The 19,961-nt window shown below is 39.3% G+C and overlaps 1 protein-coding gene across 2 annotated transcripts in view; it reads right to left on the reverse strand.

Annotated features, from left to right (window-relative positions):
* PCNX2 (pecanex 2) overlaps positions 1–19,961 on the reverse strand; it is a 163,710-nt gene that overhangs the window by 90,084 nt on the left and 53,665 nt on the right. For both annotated transcript variants that reach the window (XM_054061754.1, XM_054061755.1), the window contains 4 exons: positions 18,429–18,539; positions 17,361–17,452; positions 6,463–6,572; positions 4,227–4,323 (listed from right to left, as the gene is read on the reverse strand). In XM_054061754.1, coding sequence (XP_053917729.1) covers positions 4,227–4,323; positions 6,463–6,572; positions 17,361–17,452; positions 18,429–18,539 — 410 coding nt within the window. The remainder of the gene's footprint in view (positions 1–4,226; positions 4,324–6,462; positions 6,573–17,360; positions 17,453–18,428; positions 18,540–19,961) is intronic.

Genomic DNA, 19,961 nt, shown 5'->3' on the forward strand with positions numbered 1-19,961 from the left:
ACAGGCTGCTGCAGGTGGTTCTGCAGCTTCCACCCTCAGTGTTGAAGGCAGCTAACTCCTGCAAAGCACGTACCTACCTCAGACACAACTCTGTTCTCCATCCTGCATCTAGACCCTAGGATTTGGGATTTCATTCCCAAGGCCAGGCACTTATGAATTGAATGTTGAACAGCCCTATAATATAATGTTTGAGTCCTTCATTGCAACTGGTCCAACATAGAAAAGTTAAGCTCTGATTACAGTTAAAATCTCTGCAGTGACAGATAATCACTGTTATAGTGTGGGCTGAAAGCAGGTGTTCTTTTTTTCTCCATTTTACACTTAAGGAAAAAAAGAAACCCCAAACTAACATTGCTGCCATTGATGCCTAATAGATTTTACAAGCAGAATATACTATAGTGGAGCTTTTTTTTTTTTTTAATTATTATTTTCAATTGTGCTTTTAGAGCTTTGTAGAAATCCTTTTACTAGCTATCTAAATGTTTGCATTAAAGACCAGGAAGGAAGCTGAGTTTGAATGTAACACATTAGCACCCTCGGGCCAGTGGTTAATCTAGTAATCAGCCATGTGGATGCCTATAGAAATTAATTATAATGGTAGGAAGCTCCATTCTCAAAGTTGAATGGTCAATTATCCATCACAGCTGCTTTATAATTCAGGCTTCCAAAGCTGGCAATTCTTACACAGCTATTCAAGCAAAGCAAAATAGTAAAGGTCATGTAACTAAACATTAGAGATGCTGTATTTATTATTCCCAACATCAATGCAGAGCCACTACAGAATACAACACATTAATTTTCAGTATTAACCTTGTTTGCTTTCAGCTCCTTGAGGAGGTCATTTGGTTCTGTACACCTCAGGAGTTCTGATTAAAACAGGTCTTATTTAAATGCCATGTTATGTAGACAATATGTCTATACATAGGCCAGGGCAAGGCTGGCTGTTGTGCTGCATCCTGCCATCTCTTGCCACTGACAGGTGGTTAAGGAATCCTTGCCTTGCAGAAGAACACTCCAAGAGGAAAAAAACAAACTAATATTATGAAATCTCCTCCAAATACTGGCTTATTGTTTCACCTAGTTGTTTCGGAAGTGTTTCAGGATCCCCTTGCAAAGCTTCTGGACGCTGTTTAAAATTGGCTTTCAAGAGTCAGCTGATTCTACATCCTAAACACGGCTGCTGTGGCTGAAGCAAGTCAGTAGAGACTGTGGCTTGATTGTGCTCCTCAAACTTCAGGCACATGCATTTTCTTCTGCCTCAATTCTTCCCTACTTGCTCTATTAGCACTGCACTGTGAGACAGCAGTGGGAGTCTCCTGGCAAACTGGTTAGTGTTTAATTGAGAGAAGTACCAGATAACACAGTGGTTAGACAAAGAGTCGAATTAATCAGAAATTGCCCTCTCTTTCTTCAAGAGATCTCCCAGTGTGGAAGAATTAGCACTGCTAATTGACACTGTGAACAAACACATTTGCTTACAGTTTTTATACAGATTTAGAGAAGCCTAGACAGAGAAAGAAAAAAAAAATAAGGCAGAGAACTAGCAAGCTCCAGAGCACTGAAGGAAAGCAGCCTCTATCTAAAAGGAGCAGAAGCAGCATGGAGTATCGTACAGAGCAGAAAAGTGTCAATCTCTAAAATATATCCTGGAAAATATCCTGGAAAGTAAAAGGTACCAGGAATCCCACTTAATTAAGCACAAAAACCTGGCAAAATATGACAGGAATGAGACATGGTGAAGAGAAGAACTGAAATCCTATGTCTGTGCAGTCCTACCGCGGTGCTCCTTGTGCTTCTGCATCTTCTTCCCCAGTGACTCTAGGGCTCAAGTTCAACTGAACCACATGACAACTGTGTTCATGTAAGACAACAGGTCACTGTCCAATTACTGACACAAAAATAGGTCGAGAGTCTGCAGTGTGACTCTGCTTTGAAAATAGAGGCAGGATCTTAGATGTGAATTTGTTCATTCATTTGGGTTCTGGTTTCAATGTATTGAAGTCATGCTCAAAGTTTTCCTCTGCACTGTGAAATGAAACCAGTTAAGTGGACAGCTGTATAACTGCTTCAGTCCCCTGGCCAGGCTCCATCTGCAGAACAGATGAGATCAGACACTGTACTGCTCTAAGAAGGGTACTATCAGCAAAAGATACAAGTGGAATGTAAATATAGGGGAACGAGAAGCTTTCCATTACATCTGCCATACAGTACCCACGTACAAGAATGGACTGACAATGAGCTGTGGCAATAACCTACACATCAGAAATACCGCAGAATATAGCAAAACTTTAACATAAATACTTTAGTTTTTGCTCTGTTACTAGCTGGACATTCATATTGCAGTGTGATCCTGCTGGAGACAGTTTAGTTTGCAAGAAATTATAGCTCAATACAAGCAACAAAAAATAAGACATATCACTCGAGATTAAGTGGACCTTATTAGAGTAAGCAGTTTAAAATAACATATATGGTATAAAACAACAGTCTAAGCAGCAGCTTAGCAAAGAAAAATAGAAAACATGGGTAGTGTGGGATCAACTTGTGCTGAATAAAGACTAACACCTTATAAAACATCCAACAAATAAAATACAACATCTACAGGAAAGATGCATCCCTTTGAAAGGACATCAGGAGGCCAAGGCCAGCCACTGCACTAGCAACCTATACCACTAGGCACTGTGGATTTTCATCATGTCTAAGGGTCAAAAAAGGCAGTCTGTCTACCAGGCACTCTGAACGCTCCTTGCTTCTACAAGCATTCAGGAATAATTGCCTAGATAGCAAATGCTCAGATGCAGGCACTAGGGATGTGGTCAAGAGGAAGTGCTGTCTGACAGCAGGGAAGCAGAAGAAACTTCAAACATCCCTTAATATTTCTGCAAAACGGATGGTCTTCCCACATGTACTCTTTATAAGATAAGCTTCCTCTGGGTAACAGATAGTGAGGGTTTGTTATATAAAAAGACATAAAAAGGAAGATGGGTCACTTTGTTTAAGCTGAAGTGGGAAATAAGCTGACACAAACTTAGACCTATGTACCAGAGAGCAGGCAATAAACAGCCTGCCAAGCAAAGAAGAGACAGTGAGATGGCAATGCCTGGCACCAGTCAAGTTTCACATCTCTTCCGCTTCTAGGTGCCAAGTCTGGTCTGTGCTCCACCTGGATTGGCTGGGGTGGAGGGCATACAGTCAAGAGTACTTCCTGGCACAGGAAAAGGCATTCCTGAGCAGATCAACTCCTAGCTTTCAAAAAAGAATGACTAAGAGCTGTTTTAAGCACACTTCATATTGTGGACTAAATGCTGCCCCTTTGCAATATAGACAGGGGTTTTGGCAGGACTGCTCACCTTTTTGAATAGAATCATAGAATCACCAGGTTGGAAAGGACCCATTGGATCATCGAGTCCAACCATTCCTAACACTCACTAAACCATGTCCCTAAGCACTTCATCCACCCGTTCCTTAAACACCTCCAGGGAAGGCGACTCGACCACCTCCCTGGGCAGCCTGTTCCAGTGCCCAATGACTCTTTCCGTGAAGAATTTTTTTCTGATATCCAGCCTGAACCTCCCCTGGCGGAGCTTCAGGCCATTCCCCCTTGTCCTGTCCTCTGTCACATGGGAGAAGAGGCCAGCTCTTCACAACCTCTTCTCCTCTTCACAACCTCCTTTCAGGTAGTCGTAGAGAGTAATAAGGTCTCCCCTCAGCCTCCTCTTCTCCAGGCTAAACAACCCCAGCTCTCTCAGCCGCTCCTCATAAGACTTGTTCTCCAGTCCCCTCACCAGCTTCATTGGTCTTCTATATATTTGTTGAATAGACCAGCATGCCTTGTATATATCAGATTGCCAGGCTGTAACTCTAAGTGCAGAATCTGCCTTAGCTCTGAGTACCTGGATGAGAATGCCCCATCTCCCAAGTTCTAAAAGTGCATTTCCTACCAAGTATATCAAGGAATCAATGTTGCCAAGTCCTTCAAAGCAATCCACCAGAATGGAAAATTGCAATATCGCCCTTCTCCCCGCTGGCCTCACCGGAAAGATCTAGAAAAACTTCCCTCAGTTTCCATCTGAGGATTTAAAGAAACAGGATATATATCCTCTCATTTTCTCTACTTTTAACAATTTAAATATTGAAATTACTAAATGAGAATATTTAAAAGGGTCCTTTGTGGGGAAAATGGATGTGAGAGAGCTTTGAACAGAAAGTAAGGAAAGAAAAGGTCTTACCACTGATTCTCTCATCTTTTCCGGGAGTGGATCTGCTGACGAATCGTCAAATTGTTGACGTAGAAAGTGAGGGACATATTTGCATTGAATAAGGGACCTGTTGAAAAAAACATCTAGTTAGGATACTTCTGAACATGTTTAACAGATAAGAATATTCCTGGAGGGGCAGAGCACAAAGAATAGCCTCAGATTTCCCTCCTCATGTATGCAGCAGCTATCTTATCACTGTGCAGCAAGATTTTGACAGAAATTCTACCTGTGATCAGGGTATAAGTTTCTCATCAAAATGCTAAAGAGACTCAGCAGTCCAATCAACGTGACTCAGTCTTGGAGCAACAAGGAGAGAGGGTACTGTTGCACTCATGCCTTTTATTAATGCTTCAGCTAAGCTGAAACCAATATGGAAGTTGTTTAGACCCATATTAGAAAGGCCAAAGAAGCTTTTTCTATATAAATTGAATATTAATCCTCAGTTCAATCCTTGAAATACTGTTTCAAATCTCCTTAACATCCTTTAGTTAAGTTCAAAGCTGTTTAAAAAAAAAATCACAAACCTTTTTTTCAAGATTTTACATTTTTATCATGATTGCACAATAAACATTTGATGTTGTTGTACAAATATTCTTAAGATATTTAACAACCATTTCAGCTGCTGAAGATTTGATTAAGAATGTTATGACATTGATAGCTAGATTTAAAATTTAAAATCGATTTCATCATTTAAGATTACTTCCTTAAAACAATAGTCTTAAGGAAAGACAAGTTTCTGTTTTATTAAAGAAGTTAATGAACTGCTGCGTCCTTCCTGGGGAGTGGGAGAGACGAATACATTTAAATTACTTCAAAATTGGAAGAGCTTGCACTTCCATGCTGATTTGCAATTTTCCTGTGTATATTTTAATCCAAGACTAAAAAAAAAATAAATCTCTCTAACACAGCAGACAGCTTCACTTCCTTCCATACTCAAGTTCCATATTGTTACGGTTGATGAACTATACCCCATCTACAGAAAGCTTGATCCGGGTCTAATTGACATCAGTGCCAACACAGTAAGTTTTGGACAAATGGCAACAGATAAAAGCAATTCTTGTTGCTTTGCCACATTAGAACCTAGTAATGCATAAATATCAGATCCCCTGAATCTTCTAGGAATTTCTCAGCTCTTCAGTAAGATTTACTGGGATGCCAATTTTCTACTACTGCCCTATATCCTCTCGTTCCTTATTAGAATTCTCTTCCCAAATTTCTCTCCTCAATTATAATCTTGAACAGCCACAAGAGCCCTCCACTTGCCCATTTTCTCTCTTGCATTACAGACTCGTGCATCCTAAACACCGTGACTTACCATATTGCCTACTACTATCTTCATACACTAAAAATCTTCACCTCATAACCTCAAGATACACACAACACACCTCATGAATCGAATGAGAGAATCTGTGGGTCTCTTCACAGGCCCCCTGCACTGTCCGTGAAGCAGAATCTCAGATAGCATGGTGACACTGGCTGCATAAAATCTACTTATTCGCTTACTCCCACAGCCATATACACAGATGCCCAGCCACTTCTGGACCACCACAGCCCCTATGACAGCCACACAGCATGGTCCTCACCACAGGAAAACTCACTGCTGCCCCTGAGCTCTGGATCTACAAGTCTCTTTAACGTCACTTCAGTCTGCCGATTCCGATATCGGGATTTCTTTTCTGGATCTCCCTTGTTCACAATGTCAGCTCTCCATACACACCACCTGTCCTCAGCTACCTCATAGCAGACTATGTCAAAGCAGAAAAGGAAGGAGTTGATCTCAAACAGAGAGAGGTAACTTACTGACAGTGACCCTCAGCAAGCGCTAGAATTGAGCCATCTTCCCAACACATCAAGTGTCTTTTCTCCTTGCCACGATGCTACCCAGTACACATTCTGCAACTGCAGTGCCTGAGAGCCTCTCAAGTAAATTGCTATCTTCCAGCATGGCAAACATAATTTCCCAGAGAATGAAATCTGCTTCAGAGAATTTGGATAGTGCTGTTTAAAGAGCACCAGCCTTACTGGAAACCTAACTGCAGCACTTCCTTTATTTACAGGACTGATACCAACCAGGCAGACAGGGCAAGGAATTTCCGTCTCACCACAGTACTTTGAGGAGACCACCTCTCCAGTTCTGAACCCCAGGTATCACTTTGGTTGCGTATGGTACACAGTCATCAACAAATAACAATTGCAGGCAACTTACATCAGTACAGATGGGTCACTGCTTTGTCTGCTGAGGTGATAAGAAAGTGCAACTAGCAAACCACAAAAAGCAGAAAACAGTGCTGGAATGTGCTGTGCATCCCAGGGTTCCTGAACAGAAGGACAGAAAGCAAAGTACTTGTAAGTTAGGAATGGAGAACTTTTTTTTTTTTTTTCCTTTTTAAGTAGGTTAAGCCATACATGTCAGGTTAAACGCACAGTATCTAAATCTGTACACCATCTACCAAAGACCAAGAATTCTTTTTTTAATCAAAGTCTATTATTGTGAAGAAGACCGCTATTAGAGGTATGTTTTGTGATCATATTATGTAATTCCTCTATAATCAGCAATTAGCTAGGAAACCACATGAAAGGCAGTTTTTCTCTCCTCTTCAATGAAACACCAGAGGCAAATTCTCATTAAAATGACGTCAGTGAAACGAACTGCACTGATTTGTAGTTACTTGATGTGTGGCCAGATTGCATGCAACAAATGGCAGCGGGGTACAGTTCTGGCACCTCATTCTGAAATCCTTCTGCTGCTTTGTACGTTACATCCAGGCACTGCCTGGGAGATAACACAGTGGAGAGGGAGAGTACTTGTCACTGTACGTGACACTCTCGAGCAAAGAAAGATGAGAAAATTTACACACTTGCCAGCACAGTCTGGGCATAACCAAGATGAGAAACTGTCTCTGGGTGACTTAAAGAGCTACAATTGGCTAGAAATAGTAAGTGAAAGAACATGAAGCTTAAGGAACAAATATCAATACCAGCTTAATCTGTGGAGTCCTCAGCTACAAATTAGGCATCCTAAGATATATATTTGCAAACCTTGGCTGTAAAAGGTCACAAATTTTGGCTGTGAAGGACAAAGAAATTCAGTAGATCAGGTCCACAGCCATTTCATTTATTAGGCTTGTTCAATGCCTCCACACAACTTTTACCTGATCATGTGAATGTAAGGTTACCACATCCTACACCAGAGTGTTTTCTAGGTAGGTTTTGAGAAACAATGCTTGTAGGACCTGTGAAATGTTAAGCCTTGTTCAGCCAATACAAACAAAGGATCTTCTCTAGTCTGTCTTTGGCTTGAAAAACTTCACAACTTTTACAGGACCAACACTTTCACAGAATAAAGTGGTTTTATCCGTCTTATTTTGCACAGTGATATGCATGATTTCTTAGCAAAGCTAACTCACGTTAAGAAAGATTTTATTTCTTTGAGGGGCAATGAATAACTGGGTAAGACAAACTAATACATTGTTAAGGGACAAACCACCTGCTGTATCATGAGGTTTCTTTGGAATTTAACAATGAAATTTCCATTATCCTAAGAATTGGTATCACAGAAATGAAATTTTAATTACAAGAATCACCTTCCCTCATCATAGTGCTGAACATCACAAAGATGATAGAAAGAAGCATTTAGTTCTATCAAATGATCCTACTTAAAATAGGCATTATAAACAAAAAAGACAATTACAAGGCATTACTGAAAAATCTAGCACCATTTGTTTGACAAGTTAAATTTGACATCCATTTCTGCTCTTCATTTTATTGTTCCTAGTTTGGGGGCCAAATACATTTTGGGTTGACTTTCCCCATGTTTTGCCTCAGGTAAGAAAATCATATTCTTTAACACTGAAGAAAACTAACTGGAGTTAAAATGTTCTGCAGACAGCTGAATCACAACCCTGTCCAAATATCCATTACATTTCCAGGGCAATAAAAGTGTGTACAGATCCACTCTGCAGCTTCTAGTGTATGACTGCCCTGTCACCCTGTAATTTATTTTGAAAGCAAAATACCATGAAGAGTTTAGCAATATACCAGTGTATTAAAAAGTATCAGTAGCCAGCTTGAGCAATCCTGCCCTGTTTCTACTGTAAAACTTTAAGGTTTTACATACTAATGTCTCATACTAATGTCTCAGGAACTCTTCCATATTTTCTGTATATTACACACAGCTTCTGGATTTCGCAGGCTGGTGCTCCAGTTCCAAGGTGTCATTGTCCCTCAAAGCTCAGCTGTCAGGGAACCAGGATGGCAGGCAGGACAGGCATCAACATCTGCTATGTGCCTAGAGAGAAAGACTTTCCAAAACAATGCTACACAATACTGTACAAAAGATGAGAATGAACAAAGTCATTTCTCCAGCACTAATGTAATTTTCCTCCCCCACTAATGATGCCTGGTTGACCTTTAAATTAAAAAGTTGAAAAAAGACCAGTATAGCTGGTAATTGAACAATGATTCTTCTCAGGGGGAAAACAGGAATTACAGGTTTTAGTCTGGGAAGCTGGTATTATCTGTCATATTAGAGAAGGAGTTTGACTTCCTACTTTACCTCATTTAGCTGAGGTGACATGTAGTACTCATATATAGCTTTGACTTTGATACAGATGTTCACATAGTCATTTTTAAAACAAGTGAAATGGACTTATGGTGTTAAGCATGAAAGTGATGAGTTACAACAAACCCAGTGGTCAGGGTGGCGGTGTTCCATTTCAACCACAGAATCGACTAATCCCAAATCAACCCACTAAACAGGAAGATAAAGGTGTCTTTGAACTTACAAGCCTTTTACCGCTGGTAAAGGTGGGGAAGCAAATGTATTTTTAAAAAGTGATGATAGTAGTTTTCTGTCCTGCATTATTTATACTTTTTTCTTCTTTCTTCCTTCTTTTAAAAAAATGCACGTAGCAAACTCCTGTCTCTCAAAGATATGCTAAAATAAATCATATGTCCTACTCCAGAGGCAAAATGTGCTCTGAACACAGCAGAACGAATGTGGTAAGTAGAAATTACCTTTTTTTTTTTTACAGAATTTTTCTCTCAACTCAACAACTTCACAGATAGCTGTAGCATTAGTATAACTGAAGGTTTCTGCATACTTAGTGGGTTTTTTTTGATATGGAGACACACTCCTGTTGTTCTTCACAAAGAACAGACATCATCTTATTTCTGCTCTCTCACAATTCCACCATTATTCAACCAACTTTTTTAGAGGGTCTTTCTCCTTAATTCTACTCCCCAGTTTCATCATGGATCTGTGCTATTGCTAATATCAAACAAAATGCAGAACAGGTGTTGTCAGCCATTCCCTATGTCTGACAGTAAATTGAAATAAATACTATCCTCCTGTTTCTGAACATTTAAAAACCTTCTGAATGAGATTGTAAAAGGGAATCTACCCCCTCAACAGTATGGGAAAATGTAACAAAAACTTATTCCTTACAAGGTACACTATAATATAAGCTTAACTATACTACCTTTGATAGTAGTTTGCAATGAATACTAAACATCAGGAAATGTGAATTATTCATGCACTTTGCCTTACCCTGCTTAGAAACAAATTCTAGGGAGAGATGCTGAACAGCCTTATCTTCCCATCATCCACAGAAAACAAAACACTGCTTCCCCAGAAGAGCTCCAAAATGCTGACAAGTGGTAAGCTATCAGAATACAGATATTCCTACTCGTTCTGAGCAATGCTGCCTCTGTTTCTCTGCACTCCCAGCTGCTGACCATTTTTTCAGGACTGCAATTTAAAATCCCCAAGGATGAGGCTGATGAAGGAGTGCACACCATCTTCACAACAGGGTCCCAGTCTCTAAGATTCCACAGCTATACAGTAAGATCAGCAACAGCTTCGGGCAGGGGGCATGAACACTCACGTTTCACACAATGTTTATCCTAAACAAGAAGGGCAGATTTATACATTCCTATACAGTGACATACTTCTGTAAGAGTAACCCTGGGCTTTATCAGATTCTGCAGACATAACTTACTTTTTCTGTTCTATCTGGACAATGAATTCTTACTATACAAACAGAAAACTAAGAACATAACTGTTGAAATTATAGCTAAACTGCAAGCCTGACTATGGCTGCAAACATCATTCACTGAAGCGCGTGATATCTGACATTTCTCTCTAAAATTAACGTTCCTAGCAGCTCTTGGTTAAACCTCAGGGGTTTCTAAATTGGAAAGTACATAAAATTCATGAGCCTTGTCTTCAAAACCTACAACAGGGCTGAAGTGTTTCACACAGTAGAAACAAAGATGTCTAATAATCCTATACTTCTATTTTTAGTCCCTTATACATCCAGGAATTCTGTCTATAACATGGGCCCATTCTGTGCTCTTTAGAAATTTATTCAGGCAGTCTCAGCAGATTGAGGGAGATGTATGCTTGCAATTCTTTCCCATTAGAAAACCTTAAGACCAATATTTTGAAATCACTAGTACAGCATCATTGAAAACAGGACCCCAGAAGCATTGTTATTCTGATTAATGACTTCAAAACTCATTAAACAACTAACCAAACACTGTAAGCTGAGAATTGTTTAAAATACACACACAATTTTTAGGAACTGTCCATTGAAGCAATAAGTAAGTTATCAGGTAAAAGGTAATGGAAAAGACATAATTTGCATTTAAAAAATATGCAATTACATAGAGTTCTATGAGGCAGCTGTGCCACAAATGAACACATTCACATCAGTCGAATTTTTTAATTTTTCTGACCCAAGTTTAAAAACTGAAAATTTTCCAGGCATATTAAGGTAAACCACAAAAAAAAAAAGCAGCTGGATGAGAAATAATTAACTGGTTCTAGACAAATTTCAAGTTCAAACCAGTTCAACGGAACAGAAGGCAGAAGAGGAGGTCTGAGTGGTTCCAGAGACCTTTGCAGATGTGCTCTTCTGCCCCACAGTAAAACACTGATGTGCTGTAATGCTAAAGACTGACCCCAACATGGGGTAAATTCCAGACTGAATATTTGTGGAAAAAGTAGGAGGGCTTACCTGACCTTTTTTTTAAAATATTTGGGCACACACCACAAAACAGACGGAGTAGGAAACAAATACCGGGACATCAGGCAATTCCAGCCAAGTTAAAAAGATGGCACAGAAGTTCCTGTGTCTCCAATCTGATGGATGTAATATCTGAAAATAAAAGCACCTCCTCCAGCTAAGAACGAACCCTTTCATATATCAAAGCTAAGGCAGCTATTAGAGCTGCCAATTTCTGTTCAAGATTACAGGACTGAAGCTGAGACCAGAAATAAAGCGAAGCTGAAGTGAACACAGATAATTTTAAACTAAACTCAGTTACCCAATAGCTTCAAAAAAGTAGCAAGACGAAAAATTGCTGCTATTAGATGTAATAATCCAACAAATGACCAAAAGAGGTGATAATGCCATGTTTAGGATTTAAAGCTTTTTATTAGGCAAAAGTAAACTAAAGTTCATAGAGGACCTGGAAAGAACTGTAATAAGGAGTGATGATAACATTAAATAGGAGCCTGGGAGATACAGAAAATCAAAGCAAAGAGGAGAAATTCAAGTCTTCGCACTTCAGAAGCTAAGACGTATCTTTTCTCTTGTCTGAATTCAAGTTCACAGTTTTGTCATTTGTAAGGTTGGATAAGCAGCTAGTGTTATATCACTCATGACAGGGGCGTGTCATGGGAAAGCATGTATGAAGAGGTGCTCTAAAGCACCTGAAAGCTGTAGCCAAATCACCTTCGCATCACTGGGATAACATGACTGTAAAACAAAAATCTACCCAGGTGATTTTTCATTATCTCCAGAGAGAACAACTTCTGTTCATCAGCTATGTCAGACACTGACTTGAAAACCTGCTCCACTCACAATACACTCCTTTGACTGACAATATCAATGAATACTGTCCTGTCCATCAGTCCTCAACGCCTCAAACACACGGATGGAGACCTGGAAGCCAAGCTATTTTGTTTGGGCATTCTCTGGAGAAATTATCTGTTTTAGTTTTAGACGCAATGCTCTGTGAACAATTTTGGGTTTTCTTCTTTCTTTTTTTTAATCTAACAGCTTTAAACAACAACAACAAAAAAACATTGAGTCCAGCAGAAGCAGCACCAGAAGAGGTGTCAAACTGCAGACCCACAGTTCCTCCATCAAGCAAGGGCAAAGCTGCTGAGAAGCACCTTGAGGAGGAGAGTCGATTGCTTGGCCACAGCAGGTGGGACCTTTGCTTCTCAGTCACCTCCAAACAACACATCCCTTTTCCCCCTTCAAGTTTCTGGGTCACACAATTCAAACACAGGTGCCCCTCAACACATGATGAGTTTGCACCTGGCCTTGTAACAGACTGTCCCTTATTTTAGTTGTGTGGAAAGTGCATGTTTGGTCACATAACACAGTATGCAGCCACTCCCCAAAACACATCATAAGCTTCTGATCAAGTCCTGTGACAGGACATGTGAGCAGCCCGCTATGTGATCCAATCTGCACATTCACTGCTAGCACAAGACTAGAGATCTGTCCATCCTCTTTTAGGCGATACATGCATTTAGCCATGACAGAGAAACATTTCTGGTCATGCGATGGCAAAAAGATGCTGCCAGGTCATTCAGGAAATTTCTGCTCATGTGATGGCAAAGATGCTGCAAGGTCATTCAGAAAAAGTGGCAGATGAACTCACTGAGCACACCAGATTTTGTCTGCAGAACACAGGATGAACTCACAATCAAGAATACTGTATAATAATTTTCCTCACGTAACTTATCTGAACAAAAATCTATGACCATTATTAAGTTAAACTAATGATACACCTATACGGCAGCTGCATTTTCATAGAGACTCTCAGTTGGTTTTGTACAACAAAATTAAACAGCAAAATCAGTCTGGACAAGGCACAGGATTTCAGCACAGACCTGTTTATCTCAGTTCTCAGAACTTAAATTCGCATGCTGAAACTTGAGTACTTACACTTTTTTGTGGACACATCGCAAAATAACTGCTCAATTCTTACTTTTTTTTTTCTAAAATTGGGGTTCTAGAGAAAAGAATTAATTGCTGTGAATTTGCTATTCTAAAATGATTTCAAAATTTCACTGCAAATAAAACCGTACACACATATATATTGTTTCTGTTCTAAAAATGAACAGAAAAACTCACTAAAGAAAGCAGATCTATTTTAAAATGAACATTTTCTTTTTTAGTAAAATAAATAAAATCATGTGGTAAATTAATTATTCTTGTAATGTGCTTCTTCAGGAATAGTATATTTGATTTTGTAATAATTAACATACACAGAAAAATGAGTCTGGACTATTTCACCCTGCAAGATAACAAATAATTGGAACACAAGAACCACTTTAGGAAGGACAGGCTCAAGCCTGATACCGCTGGAATGGATCTTCAGCCTGGGTATTTGATGTGAGCAATTGTTCACCAGTAAAGAGCACACAACCACTTAAGAGATCCGTTCTCTCTGCAATTTATTTCAGGAAATAGAACTCTGCTAGTTACACCTGCTGAGCTATAAAATGTTCTACCAATAAAGAGAGTTTAGATTTGAGGATGCTACAATTCAGCCCAGAAATAAGCTTTGCAACCCAGAAATCCTGTACCAGAGAGAGTTTACCGTGTTTACCCACCCTGAATCTTTTTCATTGTGATGATTTTTGACCTCCATAAATATTGAAAATGTTACTCTGTTTTTTTGCCAAACTGATTAGAAGTGAAAAGAGTAAAGTAAGAATAAAAAACCAAAGAACAGCTGTAAACTGCAAGTGTGGAAGAGATGTCATTTCTACCTTAAAGAAAACCATATACTTAACCATCACTGTGCAAACACCTCAATGAAACATACTACAGTATTTGATCAGTTTTGAGTTAAACACTGCAATTTCTAGTGCACTAAAAATACAAAACTTCATTAGATTAGCATCAGAAATTGTCCTCACTACACGTCAAAACAGTCCTAGTTTCTTACAGGGATATTAGGCCGTCTTTCATAACGGTTCCTATTCAGGATCAGATTCTTCTCTTGCATTTAAGGCAATTCGAACTCTCTCTTGCAATGTTACAGACAGCAGTTCAAAAAGAAAAAAAATCTCTGGACCTGACTGAAAGACAGGGCAATTAACATAAGTGTTTATTTCATAACTTATAATAGAAAAAATGTATGAAATTTCAAGCACCTCAGTAGACTGAGATTATGAGCTGAAGCAAGTGGAATCATCTTTACATGCTTTAAATTGATCTCCTCAGAAGTGCCTTCACAAGAACAGTGACATAAAAATTCAAATTAACTGTAATTTCTGTGTGAACAGAAAGTCTGCATTTAATATTGGTAATTTACAACAGATATCTTGTAAATCTTTCACAGCACTCCACAACTTCAGGGTAGCATTAAAAGCATATTTCCAAGCAGTTTGAGGTCTAATCCATGAGGAGATTGCTTATCTACAAAGACACCTGCATACTGTAATTTGAAGTATTATGCTGAGAAAGAAGTATGTAGAATATTTTAAGAGGTTTTTCTTTAATACTGTTTACAAATCTGTTTTTTAAAGTGTCCATCTCACAATATTCCTACCCTCACATGGTGAATCATCCTTCGTTAACCTTAGGGGGAAAAATGATCATTTCCCAGGTATTGGCCTGTTGAACAGCGGTTTAACTCAATCCCTTCCTTCCACGCAGCTCTTTTTTCCATTCCATATAGCTCATTTTTCTCATTGTTTCTCAACCCCCCCCCCCAATTACAGATTTTTCTCACTCTGTTCATCCTTCTAGAGAGCCACCCTCTCCATTCAGCTGCCAGCTTCTGAATCACAAACATAGACGGAAATAGATGGAAAATGGTAGCAGGAATACTTTTGGAAACTGCACAAGCAGCAGTATAAGCTGGCCAGGTCAAACCAGTATAACTGATACACTGGGTGAGCCTGGTAACAGGAGGTTCCCTGGGAGTTCACCACATGTTCAAAGACATTTAATTTAAAGCGTCATAACACAGCACTGCTCAGTGGCTAAGATGCCATAATTTATTGTGTACAGATCCAGGCTACCCAGGGGCAAGATAAAATGGTGGCTTAACACATTTTACCTTACTGTTGGGAGTGGTCAAAAACACATGCACAGCTAACTCTGATCATTTGTGCAAGATCATTAAGATATTATAATTGACATTTTTTTATTTAAGGCTCCTATTAAAAATTTTAAGTGGAAAATTGTTAAAAACCGTTATACAAATGCTTATGCTCCTTAAAGAATTCCCTTACAGAAACATCCAGTCAGCCCTCTCATCTGTGTAAACCACTAGACTGGGTGATGACATGATATATCCTTGGCTGTTGTAGAACCTCCTGTTGGGATCTCAGTGTGCACTATGCATGTGTAGCACCACAAAGCATTCCGTCACGTATGCCCGCAAGATGTCAAGAGCAGCTTCTAAATCACTGCCCATCCTGGTGCACCCCTGCACAAGCACTGACAGCATCTAGCCTGTAATGAAACACTGTCAAAAAATGTCCCTTAAAGGATAAATTTGAGCACAAGTCTAAGATGAAATTCTGGTCTGGCTGTGGTCATTGGGAATTTTACAGCAGACTTGAAGGCAGCCAAAATTTCATGGCTATTTTTTAAATAAAACAAAAAATGCAGAGGATACACATTAACTGCAAAAAAAAAAAAAAAAAAAAATTGCTTTAGGTTGAATATGGCTCAAAATGCAGCATCTGCCCAAACCCTCAACATTGGGTAACACTGGGAAGCGTACTGAGAACAAGGCAGCCAGTCATTTTGCCAGAATATAGAGCTGCGGCAGACCCACATCCTGAGCACCATACACAACTTACTTTCCACATCTGAATGTTACAACAGAGTAAAAGGCAGCACAGAATAGGCAGACTAACTTATCTGGTCCTGAGAGAGCAGCATTTATGAGGAAACACAAGAAAGGCTGGGACTTTTCAGTTTAAAGAAAAGATGGCCAGGGGGATATGAGCGACACCTACAAAACTGTGAAGATAGCAGGTACGGTGTATGCAGAACAGTTCTCCCACAAATCCTGCAATATTAGGCATAGGAAGGACTTGGTGAAATTAGCAGATCAGTTTAAAAACAATGAATCGTAGAATCATAGAATCATAGAATAGTTAGGGTTGGAAGAGACCTTAAAGACCACCCAGTTCCAACCCCCCTGCTATGGGCAGGGACACCTCCTACCAGATCAGGCTGCCCAAGGCCCCATCCAACCTGGCCTTGAACACCTCCAGGGAGGGGGCATGCACAGCTTCCCTGGGCAGCCAGTGCCAGTGCCTCACCACTCTTATGGTGAAGAAATTCTTCCTTATATCAAGCACAACACTGTTTTGCACAGAGAATAGTGAACATCCGGAATTTGTTGGCACAAAGTTTTAGAGACAGACAAGACCAGCACATTCAGGAAGGGACTCAGCAAATTCATAGACAAGTCCACAGATACCAAAAGAAATAAGCAAGAACACACTATACAACACCCCTAATCCAACAACTGTGGATACTGGTGGAATATTAGGGAAAAGAGTGGCAAGCAGTCATCTGGCTTGCATTTAATTCCTAAATTGCATTTCCCTGTGGATGCAGACACATTACTGGACTAAATGGTCCACTGGTCTGCCCAAGCTGGACACCAAAGGCATACTGCTATGAAGCAACAAAAACAATCCTTTATTTTTTTCCTTTGGAAATATCAAAGTTACTAGGAATTTTGACCAAATTCAGTCTGGCTTAGGCAGGTCAACAGGAGTTGTAGCTTTTTAAGCCAAGCTTGATAAGCTTTTCCTGCTGTTACTCTTTGGAGGGGAAATTGGATGGATCATTTCAGACCAATACATGCAAGAGACAAACAGTCAGAGGTAGAAGACACACATTTACTCCAGTATTACTACTGCAATTTCAATCCATTGCGGTGTAACATTGCGGTGTAACTAATAGGCAGAACCTGAAGCAGAGCTTATAAAGCTTATCTTGATAAACAATGACAACGTAACACCAAACAATGCTGGTCTGCCTATATTATATGAATTCTGAGCTTGAAATGTTGCATTTTTTCAGTGTTGTTTTACTGACTTACCTTCACTGCACTGAAGCAGAAAGCATATAGGACAATCAGAACCACAAAGCTTCGGGAAATGCTGTATAGTGCAGATACAAACCCAGCAGCAGCTGAAATACAGACACTGCATGTTAGTTAATTTCTTTCTGAATAAAAAAGAAATGCAATCAAAAGGAAAAAATGAAACAGCTCTCACATTACGAGAGGCACAGAGATTGAAGTCGGGTATTACAAAGCTGGTTGTTGAAAGAACACTTTCAATGCTCCCAAATAAGCTCAAAAAACTGTTTACAGCTACGACTGAAACCCCACTGCCACTGTACTCAATGTATTTTCAACTGACCTGAGGTCCCGGACTACTGCTTTCTGTACTGAAAATTGTTTTGCCAAAATATCAACATGCCTCTTCATGTTGCTACCATGGAGGAATGAAGTGATCTACAAAACTGTCAATTTTCCAGTCAAACTCCATGTGGAATTTGCCTCCTTCCCTTTGCTCCTGAGAAACAGGCTCTGGTGTCATCCAAAAGCATCCTAACTTGCTCGTTCAGCCATGATTTGTACTATATTAAGATACATGAATGAACTTAAAGGGGCATAAAAGGATGCCAGCTGATCTCTTGCTTCAACCTCCTTTGAGAGCTTCTAGAAGCAGGGTAAGAAAAGTTGTCAGGCAGAATTAGAAGTTCAGTAATCTCAAGAGTGGAGATACAGAGGCTGCAAAATCATGCCTAAACTAGGGTTCAATGTATACTAGAATCACCATTATTGATAGGATGAGGACTTTACCCAACACATTATTTTCTCCAGGTCTGATACAGTATTTGTGAGACAAAAAGCATAGAATATCCATATCATGTCTATACTAGAAGGAAAGGTCTGTGTTATCAACCAATTTCTTCATCCTACAGCACAAATTGAATGCAACTTTTCAAAAGAAAAATTAATCTAATCAAGGCAGTCTTACTAGTATTCACTCCACTGTTATATGAATACTATTCGCTCTTTCAGCTTTAACACACGCAGCAATACAGTCCAAGGTTATAAACCCAAAAAGGAATAGCTCAGGCTGCAACTGCTACTTACCAGAACCACCAAAAAGCAACATGTCTATCTGCTCCAAAAGATATATACAGAAGGTGTTGATTTGAGGGAAAAGACCAAGAAGAGAAATTGCAGGAAAGCAATATAAAAACACTAAAGAAAAAAAAAAGGTATGTTAGAACACAGTCATACATCACAACATACGGAGAACAGAGAAACGTGCATCATACCAGAATAAGAAACTGTTGCAATAAATTCTGAAGATGACTCAAGTGAGCACACCTTTACCTTAGCAGCAACAATTACACTTTCCTTCTCATGTATTCAAAATAAATTACGCTATTTTACACATAAGAAACTAAAGCTCAGAGATTAACTTTAAGCTTTATTTTGGATAAAAGCAGAGGCAGACAAAATTGCATTATGTAGCCTCCTTACTGCTTCTCAAATATTTTTGAAGTTGTATATGTTCTATTTAAAGTAGAGAAATTTTAATTTGCAGACTTCAGAACTTCCTCCTTGAATCTGCGATGTTTCAAGCATAGCAACAACAATTCAATACAAACAAAAATATTTTGATGGCTAAGATCCCAAGTACCTTTGCTATCACAGTATCCTGCCTCTGCCGGCAAGCAACAGTAAATACTTAAAGCAGCACATGAAAATGAGACAAACCTATCGTGAAACTGCCTCAGAATATTTCGCCAGCTTCCAGCAGGATGGACCTTGCCTTCGCAGTAGTGAAAGAACATTAAAAACAGTAAAGAAACTTAGGGGTAAAACCCAGTCCAACATCTTCACATAGTCTCTTTCTATATAGAAATGCTAATTTAAATGGCTGTCTTACAGTCAAGTGAAAGCAGAGATCATAATTCAGGTAATTGTGCTGCTTTTAGTCATACGTTCTGTCCATTTCCAGCACCTCCTCCTTCCCAGTCATTTACTCTTAAGCTCTATCCCAGAAAATGCTAAGCACAGTGGTCTAGCAAAGTATCTAAAACACATTTGATCCAAGTCTCCAATAACATCAGCTTCTGAGGATACACGCACATGTTTAATCATACTCCTACTGCTTCATTGTACCAGTATCAGAATATTCTGAACGGTGAAGGACACAGATGTGTGTCAGTCACTATTCCTCATAAACAAGTATGTAGCTGTTAGTTTACATGCTAGGAAGACCGCAGTTTCCTCCTATTCATTCACATAAAAACCAAATTAAACAATTTACTAGTACAACTTATTCCCTTTCCCACGTCAGTCAAATTCTAAGAAGGTAACAGTAGCATTTGTGTTCTTTATTGAATGCTAATTTCACATTTTACTTCCAGCTCCTCTTACTAATGCATCTTGTGCTAAAATAAAACAATATATTGAGTTTGATCTGACACCTCTTATCTTTGTTGTATTATACACTTCTGCTATGTAATATTGTAATCTTGCTGCAGAAGTCAAACACAGCAGAAAAAATTACATAGTCAAGTGTTAAACATAGACAGGGCTCACTTTAGTATACCTGCATTCACAATGCATCGTTCGTCACACAACTTCCTTCCTTTGGCACAAATTACACAT

The sequence above is a fragment of the Cuculus canorus genome, chromosome 3 (assembly GCF_017976375.1).
Source record: "Cuculus canorus isolate bCucCan1 chromosome 3, bCucCan1.pri, whole genome shotgun sequence".
In the NCBI taxonomy this organism is placed as follows: domain Eukaryota; kingdom Metazoa; phylum Chordata; class Aves; order Cuculiformes; family Cuculidae; genus Cuculus; species Cuculus canorus.